At 44.5% G+C, this 15,658-nt stretch overlaps 1 protein-coding gene across 4 annotated transcripts in view; it reads left to right on the top strand.

The window, feature by feature from the left end:
* Positions 1–15,658, top strand: part of psd3l (pleckstrin and Sec7 domain containing 3, like) — a 343,652-nt gene that overhangs the window by 82,130 nt on the left and 245,864 nt on the right. Inside the window, exon 1 of one of the 4 annotated variants that reach the window (XM_078209668.1) lies at positions 6,565–6,767. The exons of the other annotated variants lie outside the window; for them this stretch is intronic. Coding sequence (XP_078065794.1) covers positions 6,587–6,767 — 181 coding nt within the window. The 5' untranslated portion in view covers positions 6,565–6,586. Of the gene's footprint in view, positions 1–6,564; positions 6,768–15,658 lie in introns of those variants that run through there. 4 annotated transcript variants of the gene reach the window in all.

The raw sequence follows: 15,658 nt of genomic DNA, 5'->3' as shown, positions 1-15,658 counted from the left end.
GCATCTGTCCTGATGAGTGAGAGACAAACGTATTTAACCATTATGTCTTCTTCAACAGTAATGATTCTTATTGCATGTAAACAATCCATCATGTTAAATGTGGATGGCTTAAGTGGCAAGGACCAAAATCTCCTCTGAACTTGTCTTGTTTCCGTCCACAGTACCATTGCACTTCTTTTTTTAGGTGGCTGAATGCGATGTCTTAAAGGGGACAACTTGTGAATGGCTTTGTGGTACATTTTGGATTGCTGTATGTGTGTGCAGGGAATGTTGATGGCAGCTTTTTATTTCAAACCTTAAGATCTGAATTCGACCTTTCAAACTCTCAGGGTAGGATTTTGCGTTCTCCGGGTTACTATACTGGTAATAGAACGATTACATGACCGCTAAAATTACCCAGCATTTTAGCAGGGAGGGTTGCCAGGACTGGGTGGCACAGTGGTTAGCACTGCTGCCTCACAGCACCAGGAACCCGGGTTCAATTCTGGCCTCAGATGACTGTCTGTGTGGAGTTTGCACATTGTCTGTGTGGGTTTCCTCCGGGTGCTCCGGTTTCCTCCCACAGTCCAAAGATGTGCAGGTTAGGTGGATTGGCCATGCTAAATTGCCCCTTCATGTTCCAAGATGTGTAGGTTGGGGGATTAGCAGGGTAAATGCATGGGGTTACGGGGATAGGGGCTGGGTGGCATTGTTGTCGGTGCAAGCTTGATGGGCCGAAAGGCCTCCTTCTGCACTGTAGGGATTCTATAATTCATATTATGTGAACCCCATTGGATAATCTTACAGAAAAAATGCTGCACATAGTGTTTATTTTTCAAATATACCACAGAAGAATGAATGATTTTAAGTCAGAATTTGGTCATCTTCCTGCTTTCTTTTGTTCTTGCTGTGCCCCTGATTCCTGAGTCTTTGAAGAAGCTCTTCCCGGTAAAGGACTTCAGTTAATTTTTCGGCTGCAGTTGTTGAACATGGCTAATGGTATTAAGACAAGTTCGAATGGAAAGAATACACTGTGTAGATTGGATTATAGATGATGCTATCTAATCAGCCCGGATAGGTCTTCATTGCTAATAGTTTGCTAGCAGTTAAGGAACAAAACGTTGTTGCATTGAGAAGGACTGCCTTTGTGTTTTAGTAGATTCTTCAGATTGATATATTTGCTGCTCCATTCCTTGCATGTTTTCTGAACATTTAATCAAACCAAAACATATTAAAGGTCGTCGTTTGAAAAATAGAATTTTTCTTTGTGCTGTTAAGTTGGATGGGTTGCAAGTGCCATCTAGTGGCAATCAGGGTGCGAACATCACATCAGTGTTCGGACTTAGCTTGCATTTAAGTTTTTGAATTGACATGTAACAAGTCTATGAAGCGCCCACTCAGAAAGACGTTAACAATGTCGCTACGGAGAGCGGGTGGTATTACTCGCTGGGCATAGCTGAGCTGTAAACAGCATGGTGGCACAGTGGTTAGCATTGCTACCTTACAGCGCCAGGGACCCGGATTCGATTCCCAACTTGGGTCACTGTCTATGCGGAGTCTGCACGTCCTCCCCGTGTCTACGTGGGTTTCCTCCGGGTGCTCCAGTTTCCTCCCACAGTCCAAAAGATGTGCTGGTTAGGTGCATTGGCCATGCTAAATTCTCCCTCAGTGTACCCAAACAGGTGGCAGAGTGTGGTGACTAGGGGATTTTCACAGTAACTTTAAGTTTCTTACACTGGGAAGTGAGATTGTGTGAGGGCTAAATCAGTGGTCGAGAATGGAAGGTTAGTGTTGGGAGAAAAATGGGGAGTGTTGAGAATTTGATCTAATACAGCATTTGGGAATCTGCTACGCACTGAGTGGCAGAATTACATTTCTTTAAGTTCATATATAAATGCGCAACCTATACACAGAATGGTTTTTTTTACTCTGTCTTGCCATCACATGCAATATATTTAAGAATGACTTTGAAAACTCATTGTGAAAAAATTAATTCTCTGTAGTCCAGGCAAAGCAATCGGATGGAAGCTATTTGCATCATGTTTGTTTCCAAAAGTGAACCACTTTTAAAGCACTTGTGTGTCTTTTTTTTATTCTTTCATGGGATGTAAGCGTCGCTGGCTAGGTCAGCATTTATTGCCTATCTGTAAGTGTCCTCGAGAAGGTGGGAGTGAGCTGCCTTCTTGGACCGCCACAGTCAGTTGTGGTGTAGGCACACCCACAGTGCAGTTAGGGAGGGAGTTTCGGGATTTCGACCCAACAACAATGAAGGAACAGCGATACATTTCCAAGTTTCTGTGCACCTGTCTGTCTCTTGCTGCCAGTGTCAATCACTTGGTGTGTGAATAATGGATTAGACATTCTTTGAGTTGAAGCTTAGCCTGAAGATCTGATTTATTATGCTCTGGTTAAAAGACAACAGTTCTTAAACTGAGTGCATGTACGCACCACACTCGAATCTATTAAGTGATTTCATTTTTAGAAAGTGCATCAATTAGTCTTTGTTGGAGTAGCTTCGGAGGCCAAATGTAGGAAGTAATTTATTTTTTACAGCTCAGCAATAGTGCCAGTAATGAACATTTTCTTTGTAAACTTGAGCACAGACACAGTGTAATAGCAGTCATTTAGTGGTCAGGGAAATTTGCAATAAACTTTGACTTTAAGTTAATGTTCCCACAGTTTTTACTCCTATTTTCGGTCAATTGGCAAAAGTGTGGTTCAAGCCATGGACAATCTCTGATTTGACCTATAAGTCTTGCCAATCCTACGTAATTTGACTCTGTTAGCTGCGAGGAAAATTGTTCTAAATTTAACCAGAATCTGCAACCTTTATTATAAATTTATAATGCCCAAAGGGCTAAGGTGACCTTTCTCATCCGAGGAATGCTTGTGACACAAGACAGTACAGCGGAGAATTGGTCTTGGAGGGATTTGTGTAATTGTGGCTATGGTGTACAATAATGTTGAACAATAAGGGGTGTTTCTGAACAATGCAGACAATAATTGTTATGAATCAATTGGGAGTCCAGAACAAGAGGACATCATCTTGAAATATGCTCACTTTCTCTGGGCACCCCATAAGAGGAAATAGTTTCTTTCTAACAAACCTCCGAATCCCTTAATCATTTTAAAAGCTGCAAAATTTCCAGTGACTTCACAGTGATTCCATCGCTGCTTGCACCTATTTCCATTACAATAATTGCTCCCAGAAGTCGGGAAGATAAAAAATATCAGGAAAGAAGTAAAATACAGTGTTCAAGAATAGTCTGGGGCCATTGAACTTTTCAAAACAGAGGCACAGCAGCATTCCCAGTACCTGGACTGGCCTTTTAGGAGATCATAGAATCCTACAGTGCAGAAGAAGGCCATTCGACCCATATAGTCATTCTGGAAGGACTCTGATCAATCCATATAGCTGGCAACCTTCAACCATGATATGATGACGCACTTTCGCTAATTGCTTTTATTGCGTTTGAATGGGGCTATTTCTAAATCTTCAACATTATCCAGAAACACCAGCAACACTAAACCTAATGATAACTTTAAATTCTAGAATGTCCAATCAAGATGGCCGAAAGATGAGACAAAATTTGGGAACGCATAAAGCAGGGTTTTGCTTTCTTGCAAAGTGACATTGACTTAATTTCAACAAACTGATAAAGCGCAGCTTTGAAGGTACTTGGTCAACATGACCATCACAATGACACTCAATTAGAATGCATGGTCACCTATTTTGATTCAAGGAAGGTGGCACAGTGGTTAGCACCACTACCTCACAGCACCAGGGACCCAGGTTCGATTCCCAGCTTGGGTCACAGTCCGTGCGAAGTCTGCACATTCTCCCCGTGTCTGCGTAGGTTTCCTCCGGGTGCTCCGGTTTCCCCTCTCAGTCTGAAAGACATGCTGGTTAGGTGCATTGGCCATGCTAAGTTCTCTCTCTGTGTACCCGAACAGGCGCCAGAGTGTGGCAACTAGGGGATTTTCACAGTAACTTCATGGCAGTGTTAATGTAAGCCTACTTGTGACAAATAAATAAAGTTCAACTTTGAGGTGGTCAGGCATAACTCTTGTCCCAGGGATGTTGAGGCAATTACCTGTCCAGGCAAGCTGTGTCAGTGCGGTTTTCAGGCATCACGTGATAGATGCCCAGGATGTTTAATGATAGCAAAGCTGGCTGGATAGTTGGCCCAGTTGATGGTCTGGTGAGAAAGTCTGTTCCATGTTATCCCTCAGGCAAGCTTTCACATCCATTGCATTTTAGGGGCAGAGCATGTTACCTCACCGCTGCATCACAATACTATTATGACTTTGCTGTACCTTCCCAACTTTGGGCCAACATGCAGTCCTGCTGTAGTTACATCATTGGGTTCATTGTTCAAAATTTATAAACACTTACTGATTTATAAACAGCTGACTGATTCCAGTATTGGTTTACATCACAAGAGTCATGTAAATCACCAACGTCCTAAGTTAAGACTTCCCTGACTGAAGTCTTGTGCTTGGGAATGCAAAGGGTACACTCGTGATCACTGATGAAGTGCTTTCGCTGCTTAAGGCCCAGTGAGTACCATAATTCTTTTCCCTAAGCGTTGACTTTGTGTTTGCACTGCAGCCAGCTGCTCATGAATAAGGTTAAGAATTTCTGGTGCTTGCGTGGAGGAATAAATTGATGCAAAGACCCACTGAGCCAGGCACCACTGATAGATTACACTGCAGGTTTTAGAAGAGGGCCCTTGTTGGGGTCTTTGGGAGATATTGTCAATTCCCACCAGACATCTGTCTTGCATTCATTTGTGAGCCAACAATCCATTTTGTAAAACCATTTCCAGTAGAAAGGAAATCCCAGGAAGTATCATTCTGCACATTCTATAATCTTGAATGGAATGAAAATTAAACTCACTTGATGAATATAAAGAGCTACTTAATCTGAAATAAAATAAAGACCTGGATGAAACAGAGTGCAACTAGCCAACAGTTAAAGGAATGGAGCGCAGAGCTGGTGAACAGGCACTGGAATGGAACACAGAGCTAGCCAAGAGTCAATGGAATGGCGTGCAGATCTAGCCAACAGTCAATGGAATGGAGTGCAAAGCTAGCCAGCAGTCAATGGAATAGAGCGCAGAGCTAGCCAACAGTCAATGGAATGTAGCACAGAGCTGATGAACAGTCAATGGAATGGAGTGCAGAGCTGGGGAACAGTCAGTGGAATGGAGCACAGAGCTGGTGTTCCATCAATGGAATGGAATGAAGAACTAGCCAACAGTCAATGGAATGGAATGCAGAGCTAGCCAACAGTCAATTGAATGGAGTGCAGAGCTAGCCAACAGTCAGTGGAATGGAGCACAGAGCTGGTGAACAGCCAATGGAATGGAGCACAGAACTGAGAACCAGTCATCGGAATGTGGCAAAGAACTGGTGAACAGTCAATGGAATGGGGCACAGATTGTACTCTTGTGCACCGTATGAATACAGTGTGAACTTTCATTATTGGCTGCTCTTTTCTTGGTTTTTTATCATTTAGGGTTGTAGATAGAAATAGATTTTTGGTTAGATCCACTGAATCTGGTGGGATTAAGTTTGAAATAGCTAAACTTTTAATCTATTGGCATTATTATCACAGCTGAGTTAAATCGGCTAGGTTAGGAGCTTATGGGGATGGAGGTTTAACTGCTGAAATTGAGCCCAAAATTTGACATTTCTGGGAATAGGGTGGCTGGCGTTTAGATTTAGCACCCTGGAACTTTATGTTGGCAATGAGCTTCCCCACTGCTACACCTCCATAACTGGCAATAACGTGTACCTGTATGCTGACAGGATGACAGGATTGTGGACTTTTCCCCCAGAGCGATTGGCCCAAGGTGGCTTAGGATCGGACCTTCAGCTCACAATATGGATCCTTTCTTCTACTCCTGCAGATACCCCCACTAAAACAACCGGGAGTCAATTTTTAGACCCATCGAACAGCTAGACCTGTAAACATTGGCCAGGGACCGCTGCCTTAATGTGCAATAGCTTGGAGAATCATCTGTAAATAATATTTTATGCCTTATTACTATTTGAAGTTTACCCAATTTGTTTTTTAAAAAAAACATTTGGCACCATGTTGTATTAAAGTATTAAGAGCACTGACTCTGCTATGTTGATGGTAATCCTGAACTTAACCTGAAGTCATTAAATCCATGCTTGTTGACTTATCCCGGCCGGTAATGCTATCTGGAGGCAGGGTTAGATAATTTCTGTCAGGAAGTGGCTTGGGAGGGGGGAAGCAAGATGGGATAGAAGTTGTGGATCAACGCCCTGCCTCCCAAGCCACCTCCGGTTACCCAATTTTGGAGGGGATCTCTTCCCGTACTAATGGCCGCCAACTAGGGTTTAAACTTAATGTACCACACACACACAAAAAAAGAGAAAAGCAAAAGACTTTGGGCCATTTTGTATTCAGGAGGAAAGTCAATCTCAACCCATTCCTCCTGTCCTTACTTTGGTGCGATGGAGAAGCAGCCACAGCTGATAAGCTCTTTGCGTCCTTGCGCAAGCAACAAATTCTCGATGATTGGAATCTATTTCCTCATTCTTAGAGACAACGAAAAGGAAGCAGCAAAGCACAATGTCAAGGTTGTTGGCCTTGGAAAATCATCAAATCGCTTTGGAAGACAAAGTAACCTACCTGAAGAAGAAGGTTTCTTTGCTTGAAAAAGCAGTCAGCTTGCAACATCATAGGTTGGAAAAGTTTGAAAGTGAACCAAAGTGGAGCAATCTGAGACCAATAGTTTCTGCAGCGACTAAAGGTAACCCTGTTGATTTCTTTGTTTCAAAAGTGCACTTTGTTCTGGATCTGCAGTAACCCAGCATAGGGCCTCAGTGCGAACAACATCTCAAAACATTATTCTCAGTTTTCCTTGATGCCAGCAGCATACCACAACTGTGTTCTTTTCCAAACAAGTACTGAAGTGGATGGGGCTGGCAATAACGTGGACCCGTATGCTGGCAGGATGACAGGATTGTGGACTTTTCCCCCAGAGCGATTGGCCCAAGGTGGCTTAGGATCAGACCTTCAGCTCACAATATGGATCCTTTCTTGGAGCTTGGGGCTTAATTGATCTGTGGGAATCTAGATTTTACCTCCAGCCTCTAGCTTCCTTGCAAGCAAGCTCGTATCTGACCACAGTACAAAACATTTTGTTCTTTCCTGCATTACAGGATTAGATTTGTAAGCCTTCATTTGATGCTGTTCTCTCTCCTAATGTGCATATGGTGTAGATTTATTGCGAATCTAGCCTGGCGCCCATCAGACTTCTAATGAAAACTCAGCACCATTAATATAACATTTTATTTATGAACAGTTAGGATAGAATTTATTTACATTCCGGCTTTGCATGAATAGAAATTCAGATAGACCGGGAGCGTGTAATTCCAATGATTATTCCGGTGACCTGCCGTGGAGCCCACTCGAGTTACTTGTTTTGAGATCCAGTGTGATCTTGCAGGTTTGATGGTCATTTAAGGTTCCCCCGCAGGAACACTTGACTTTTGACTGTTTTCTCCTCTAACTTGGGTGGAAAGACAGGCTATGTTCCTTTTTTTTTTTAACAATGATGTTCAAAGCCTTTCCTTTTTGGCTCTCCACTGTACCTCAGAAATGTCACGTCTGTCGACGCTGGCTGATTATACGTTGAGTCAATGTTGCACTCAGCTGGCTTCTCTTCACTGTGTGGGCAACATTTAGCAGCGGAACCTGTTTGGTGAAGTTTCTGTCACTTGAACATTTTGATCCAGTGCCCAAGTCTTAACGAAGATGCCGTAAAAAGAAGCAATGCGGGAAGTTGCTTGTGTTTCCTATTTTTGATTTGAGGCAAGGAGATTTTTCCAGGATCCTAGTGATCCATCAGCCATATGGTGGCTTGCGAAACAAATGTAGTTTATTTGATGTGTCTCCGTAACCAGAGATCCCTGTGTTTATCAGCTCTCCTCATTTTGGGGTTCTTTTTATTGTGTCGTTTTGCATTCGGTTCCGGGTTATAAGTCCTATCCTTTGAGCATTTAAAATTCAAAAAATGTATATACTCTACACAGTGGTTAGCACTGATGCCTCACATTGCCACTGACCCAGGTTCAATTCCTGGCTTGGGTCACTGTCTGTGTGGAGTTGGCACATTCTCCCCGTGCCTGCGTGGGTTTCTTCCGGGTGCTCCGGTTTCCTCCCACAGTCCAAAGATGTGCAGATTAGTTTGATTGGCTAAATTGCCCATATTGTCCTGGGATGTGTAGGTTAGAGGGATTGGCGGGGTAAATGTGTGGGGACAGGGTCTGGGCTGGGATTGTTGTCGGTGCAGACTCGATGGGCTGAATGACTTCCTACTGCACTGTAGGGTTTCTATGATTTCTATGTTTCTCGAGGTAATTATATTGGAATGTTTAAGCTGATCAATTGTTACCTATTATGAAAAGCAAGCTCACACAAGCAGCGTTTGGCTTATGGCCAATGAATGCTTCTTGCATTCCTTCATACTGTTTCGGAACACACTTTTGTGATGTGTGGCATTGTTGTAGCAAGTGATTCTCCCTCTTCAGTTCTTCACAGATGTTCACACTTATCACCAAGGAACTCGCATCACATCTGTGGTTGAAGTACAGTTTTACAATCATTTGGAGAAATTTTACAGCCCCCTAGCTGGTAGTATTTGCAGGCTGGGGTGTTGGGGGAGGGGTGGGGGTTTGCTGTGGGGAGGGGGGAGGTGGAGGGGGGGTTAATTGACATGTAAGGCCCCCGCTTTCCTGCCCCTACACCGCCCCCCCCCCCCCCCCCCCCACCCGCAAAAGCTGTTCCCCCTAATATGGTGGAATGATGATTGATTTTTTATTCATTCGTGGGACATGGACATCACTGGCTGGCCAGCATTTATTGCCCATCCCTACTTGCCCTTGAGAAGGTGGTGGTGAGCTGCCTTCTTGAATCGCTGCAGTCCACGCGCTGTGGGTTGACCCACAATGCCGTTAGGGAGGGAATTCCAGGATTTTGACCCAGCGACTGCTAAGGAACGGCGATATATTTCCAAGTCAGGATGATGAGTGGCTTGGAGGGTAACTTGCAGGTGGTGGTGTTGCCATTTATCTGCTGCCCTTCTCCTTTGAGATGGAAGTGGTCGTGGGTTTGGAAGGTGCTGTCTAAGGATCTTTGGTGAATTGCTGCAGTGCATCTTGTAGATGGTACCCACTGCTGCTACTGAGCGTCGGTGGTGGAGGGATTGAATGTTTGTGGATGTGGTGCCAATCAAACAGGCTGCTTTGTCCTGGATGGTGTCAAGCTTCTTGAGTGTTGTTGGAGCTGCACCCATCCAGGCAAGTAGGGAATACTCCATCACACTCCTGACTTGTGCTTTGTAGATGGTGGATAGGCTTTGGAGAGTCAGGAGGTGAGTTACTCCCCGCAGTATTCCTAGCCTCTGACCTGCTCTTGTAGCCACTGTGTTTATGTGGTGAGTCCAGTTAAGTTTCTGGTTAATGGTAACCCCAAGGATGTTGACAGTGGGGGATTCAGTGATGTTACACCATTGAATGTCAAGGGGCAGTGGTTAGAGTGTCTCTTATTGGTGATGGTCATTGCCTGGCATTGTGTGGCGCGAATGTCACTTGTCAGCCCAAGCCTGGATATTGTTCAGCTCATTTACACTTGCTCGAAGCGGCATACATTCATACACAGTGATCCATTCTCTCTGCAAACAAAAGAAATGCTTTCAAGCCTTGTGCTTATTTTGAATTACCTGGGAGCTTGGGGAGCCTATAGTCCCCCATTGCTTTCTCCATGGCAACACCTCAGCCAATCCGAATCGCCTTACCGACCAATCAGCACTCTTTTTTTTTCCCCTGTAGTTCTCCTCTGATAGTTTGAAATTTGGCATTCTTGCAGTTGTCCCAATGAAAGCAAGATGAAAAGCTTCAACAGCATTGTATTGCTGACTAACATCTCTTGTTGCACTGAGTCAATGGTACCAAGCAGTTCATTTTCAGTTAGGATATATTGATAATGTCCCAGCGTTATTTGTTCTATAAGAAGAGATAACCGGGCTGAAAAGACTATCGCAGTTGCTTCCTGACTCCAGAACCCAAAAGGGGTTAGGGCTAGTAAACAGGGTGTACTGTGATGTTTTGGGAATGGGCAGTCTTAATTTCGACCATGAAAAAAAGAATCAAGATTTAATGTAATTACTCTCCCTCGTTCCATTCATTTGTATGCTTCACTGAAAAAAAACTGTTTGAGGTGTTTATATATTGAGCTGTGACATTGTTAAGTATTTTGCATGCTTTGTGAAGTGAGGATAACGGTGTAGATTCATGCAGCGTGCTTGGATAATCACACAATTGTTTCCGACGATTTTGGGAACCACCTTTTTTGAGTGTCTTTTGTGGCCCAGGGATCCAGATAAGATGGGACGGGTTCCAGGGGTACCTGACCTTTCCCTGCTTGATGTACCATTATTTTACACAATGGTTAACTGAGGTTATTCATGAAGGCCCCACCTTCTCAACCTTGCCCCTCACCTGAGGTGTGGTGACCCTCGGGTTAAATCACCACCGGTCAGCTCCCCCCCCTCAAAGAGAAGAGCAACCTATGGTCATCTGGAACTACCCCAGTCCAACGCCGGCATCTCCACACCATCTGGAACTATGGCAACTTTACCTTTTGATTTGATTTTGATTTGATTTATTATCGTCACATGTATTAGTATACAGTGAAAAGTATTGTTCCTTGCGCGCTATACAGACAAAGCATATTGTTCATAGAGAAGGAAAGGAGAGAGTGCAGAATGTAGTGTTACAGTCATAGCTACGGTGTAGAGAAAGATCAACTTAATGCAAGGTAAGTCCATTCAAAAGTCCGATGGCAGTAGGGAAGAAGCTGTTCTTGAGTCGGTTGGGTATGTGACCTCAGACTCTTGTATCTTTTTCCCAACGGAAGGAGTTGGAAGAGAGAATGTCCGGGGTCCGTGAGGTCCTTAATTATGCTGGCTGCTTTGCCGAGGCAGCGGGAAGTATAGACAGAGTCAATGGATTTTTAACCTGCGGTAGAAATCAAAACTAAAATCAGATGGAGTAGCTCTGGAAAGGGACCTGCTAGAAATGTTGGAAAGTGTCCTGTTCTATTTTGGCAAATATATTCAGAAGGTGGGCTGTGGAGATTCTGATGTGCTGTTTTCAACAACAGCACCTAAACTAAATGATACAAACATGTGTATGTGCGCCAAGTATGATCCAACTGTGTGTTTCTTTTGACAGCTTTTGACAAGAACCCTTGTGGAAGGGTTCTTTTGAACCCTTCCACAATTAACCATTTAAAGGGAGATGATGGTGTTGTGGTTTTGTCACTAATCCAGAGACCCAGGGCAAGATCTGGGACCCGGGTTCAAATCCCATCACAGCCGATGGTGACATTTGAATTTAATAAAAATCTAATTAAAAAGTCTAATGGTGACCACGAAACCATTGTCGATTGTCATAAAAACCCATCTAGTTCACTAATGTCCTTTAGGAGAGGAAATCTGCCATCCTTACCTGGTCTGGCCTACATGTGGCTACAGAGCCACGGCAATGGTTGACACTCAACTGCCCTCTGAAATGGACGATAGGTAAGGGAGGAATGGGCAATTAATGCCAGCCCAGCCAGTGACGCCCATGTCCCATAAACAAAATTCAGAATGGGTATTGCTAAAATTCTTGAGCCAAATTGGATGACTGCAGGAGGAGAGGTAGCCCTCATCCCTTCCTTTTCCTGAAAACCAGAGGCTGAAGGGAAGGCTTGGACCTTTGGTGTAGTTTGCTCATTGGCAACTTAAAAGCATGGCGATAGCAGCCTTGCTGTCACCCAGATAGTATCCTGCTAGGGACCTGGAGTAAAAAAACCTCACCAAACACTGGAAGTAAATTGGTCCACCAGCAAGAGTTTGGCATAGGGTTAGCCCCACTCATTGAACTGCCAGGATTTTAACTGATATCTCTTCCCTGGTTAGATTTTAAGTAAATTAAGTTATCTTCCAGCATTTTCTTCCACTTCTAAACCTTTGATGCCATTTATGAAATGATCTTCACACAGACCCATTAGACAGTTGTAATTTGTCAGAATGACGATGGAGGTAGAAGGGTTAAATTTTGAGGGCCATAGAATCCCTATGGTGCAGAAGGAGGCCATTCGGCCCATCGAGTCTGCACTGACCACAATCCCACCCAAGCCCTATTCCCGCAACCTCTCACATTTACTCTGCTAATCCCCTTGACACTGGGATTAATTTAGCATGGCCAATCAACCTAACCCACACATCTTTGGACTGTGGGAGGAAACCGGAGCACACAGAGGAAACCCACGCAGACACGGGAAGACAGTCCGACCTAAGGCTAGAGAGTCTAAGGTCCCTGGCGCTGTGAGACAGCAGTGCTAACTACTGTGCCACCGTGTTGCCCCAGTTGTTTACGGAATTTCAAAACTAAGAAGTTGGAAGTGATATTTTATACATCAAAGAATCCTACAGTGCAGAACGAGGCCATTCGACCCATCGAGTCTGCACCAACCACAGTTCCATCCAGGCCCTATCCCCGTAACCCCATGCATTTACCCCAGCTAGTCCCCCTGACACTAAGGGGCAATTTCACATGGTCAATCCGCCTAACCCGCACATCTTTGAAGTGTGGGAGGAAACCGGAGCACCCGGAGGAAACCCACGCAGACACGCGGAGAACGTGCAAACTCCGCACAGACAGTGACCCGAGCCGGGAATCGAACCTGGGTCCTTGGCGCTTTGGGGGCAGCAGTGCTAACCACTGTGCTACCGTGCCGCCATAAGTATTTATATATTTCAGTGGTAGAGTTCAGATATTCATTGTGTTAAAGCACCTTCCAGCTTCAAGGTATTGTGAGCAAATGGTTTGTATTGCACAAGAGAAAGCACTTTTCAAAATGCCTGGGATACTGTAAATGCTAAGAGATTTACAGTGGCTTTTAAAATGCTATTTACAGTTTATTTACTGGGGCTATTTACAGTTTTATTCACTGGGTTATTTACAGTTTTATTCAGCGGACTATTTGCAGTTTATTTATGGTGCCATTAACAGCTCTATTTATTGCCCAGATCTAAATTGCTAAGCTCTTCTGGTCAGCAAAGGTTATCGGGCTGTTGAAAGATAGCGTTTGCGGAAGCAGGGTTGAAATAAAAACCAAGGGAGTTAAATATAAATTAAGTTCCAATCTGGCCTACCTGAACTCTTGTAGCAAAAGCGAAAATGGTTGAATTTATGAATCATACCACACCAGTACCTGTGACGTGATGTATCTCTCTCATTATTCAGCTGGCCATAACAGGTCTTCACTGATGAAAGAGACTGTGGGAAGTCAATGCTGAATGGGTGCAGTGTAGTTTGGGTAATAATGTTCCACGATTGATCGATTCCGGTAGCTGCTTCATCATCATTAGTCGGATATTGTCAAGAGTTCCTGTGACTGGGCGGCACGGTGACACAGTGGGTAGCACTGCTGCCTCACAGCACCAGGGATCCCGATTCAATTCCAGCCTTGGGTCACTGACTGTGTGGAGTTTGCACATTCTCCCCATGTCTGCGTGGGTTTCCTCTGGGTGCTCTGGTTTCCCCCCTACAGCCCAAAGATGTGGGTTAGGTTGATTGGCCATGCTAAATTGCCCCTTAGTGTCGGGGGATTAACAGGGTAAATATGTGGGGTTACGGGAATTGAGCCTGGGTGGGATTGTGGTCAGTGCAGACTCGATGGGCCGAATGGCCTCCTACTGCACTGTAGGGATTCTATGATGACTCACCTCCACAACTGTGGAGCCCAGGATCTGAAACCTGGTGATGTGTGTCAGACTGTCCATGGTCACTCTTTCATTGACTGCGGCTGTAGCCCATATCATAGAATCCTACAGTGCAGAAAGAGTCCATTTGCCCCATTAAGTCTGCACCGACCACAATCCCACCCAAGCTCTACCCCCATATCCCCACATATTTACCCACTAATCCCTCTAACCTATGCATCCCGGGACACTAAGGGCAATTTAGAATGGCCAATCAACCTAGCCCACACATCTTTGGACTGTGGGAGGAAACCGGAGCACCCGGAGGAAACCCACGCAGACACGAGGAGAATGTGCAAACTCCACACAGACAGTGACCAGAGCCGGGATTCAAACTCAGGTCCCTGGAGCTGTGAAGCAGCAGTGCTAACCACTGTGCTACCGTGTCGGTAGCTGTGCAGGCTGTGGATGCTGGTGAATAACTCCAGGATTAGCTCCTCCATCAGTTCCTCCATCAAGCATCCCAGTGCCCTCCTGCAGGTGCTCCCTTGTCCAAAGCTATTGATGCTATCATTGCTTTGGGTTATTTAACTGATCAAAGGTAACAGAGTCGTTATGGTAGCATGTTTTAACATTGGCTGGGCTCCACGCCATCTGTCTGGAAAGATAAACCAGTCATTTAACAGAATCATAATGATTCAACGGAAAAATAAATTTTCCATTCTTGTGGAGTCTTTTACAACCACATTTACCCTAAAGCCCATTACGATCAGTTAAGTACCTTTTGATGTGTATTCACTGTTGTAATGTTGGGAAGGTCACAAATCCTGCAACAGCAATATGATAATGACCATATGATCTATTTTAGTTGATTGAAGGATAGGTATTGGGCGGGACTGGAAGAATCTCCCCTGCTCTTACTCGAATTGGGCCGGGCCCATCTGAGAGGAAGAAGATGCCTCACTTTAGCATCTCACCTGAAAGACTGAACCTCTAACTGTGCTGTAGTCCCTTGGTTCTGCACCAAAACATCAGCCTGGATCTTGTGGAGTGCGACTTGAACTCACAACTTTCCAAACGAGAGACAAGAGTGCGATCCACTGAGCTGAGGCCGATATCTTTGAATAATCAAATGCTACAATTTAAGTAACCTCATAGGCTTGCTTTTATATCATCCTCCTACGAAGGCTGGCCAGTAATACTCTATACTGGTGGATTCACAATCCGCTTTTACAGTGTTCGATTAAAGCAATCGTATCAAATCTATTAACTACAGAGGTTGTTGTCTTTTACGTTGGAGAATGTGACAAAAGGAAGTTACTAAGCAAATAAGGATAAATAAATGACTAAAATATTGTTAATGGATTCAGTGCTGCTATTTTGGCAGATTTTAGTGACTTAATTTGTGAAGCCAGCTTTGAAGAATAACCAAACTGAGTAAAATGTAGTAATTTATAAGGTCCCAGGCTGTGGTATTTTTTTATATGACTGATATATAACATCCACCTCTTCAATCACTGCTGTACTTTGGCTGCAGTATGTGCACTGCAGCAACTTACCAAGGATACTTCAATATCACCTCCCTCATTGCAACCACTTTTATAGCAGAGGACAAGAGCAGCAATGTTGGGGGGGAAACCATGTTGGGGAGGGGGGACACACCATGTTGTGGAGGCAGCACGGTGTCACAGTGGTTGGCACTGCTGCCTCACAGCTCCAGGGACCTGGGTTTGATTCCCGGCTTGGGTCACTGTCTGTTTGGAGTTTGCACGTTCTTCCCGTGTCTGCGTGGGTTTCCTCCGGGTGCTCCGGTTTCCTCCCACAGTCCAAAGATGTGCGGGTTAGGTGCATCGGCCATGCTAAATTGCCCCTTGGTGTCCTGGGAT

Source organism: Mustelus asterias, chromosome 1, assembly GCF_964213995.1.
Source record: "Mustelus asterias chromosome 1, sMusAst1.hap1.1, whole genome shotgun sequence".
NCBI classification, from domain to species: Eukaryota; Metazoa; Chordata; class Chondrichthyes; order Carcharhiniformes; family Triakidae; genus Mustelus; species Mustelus asterias.
Note: the sequence above shows the minus strand (reverse complement) of the source record. Positions and strands in the feature narration are given on the sequence as shown.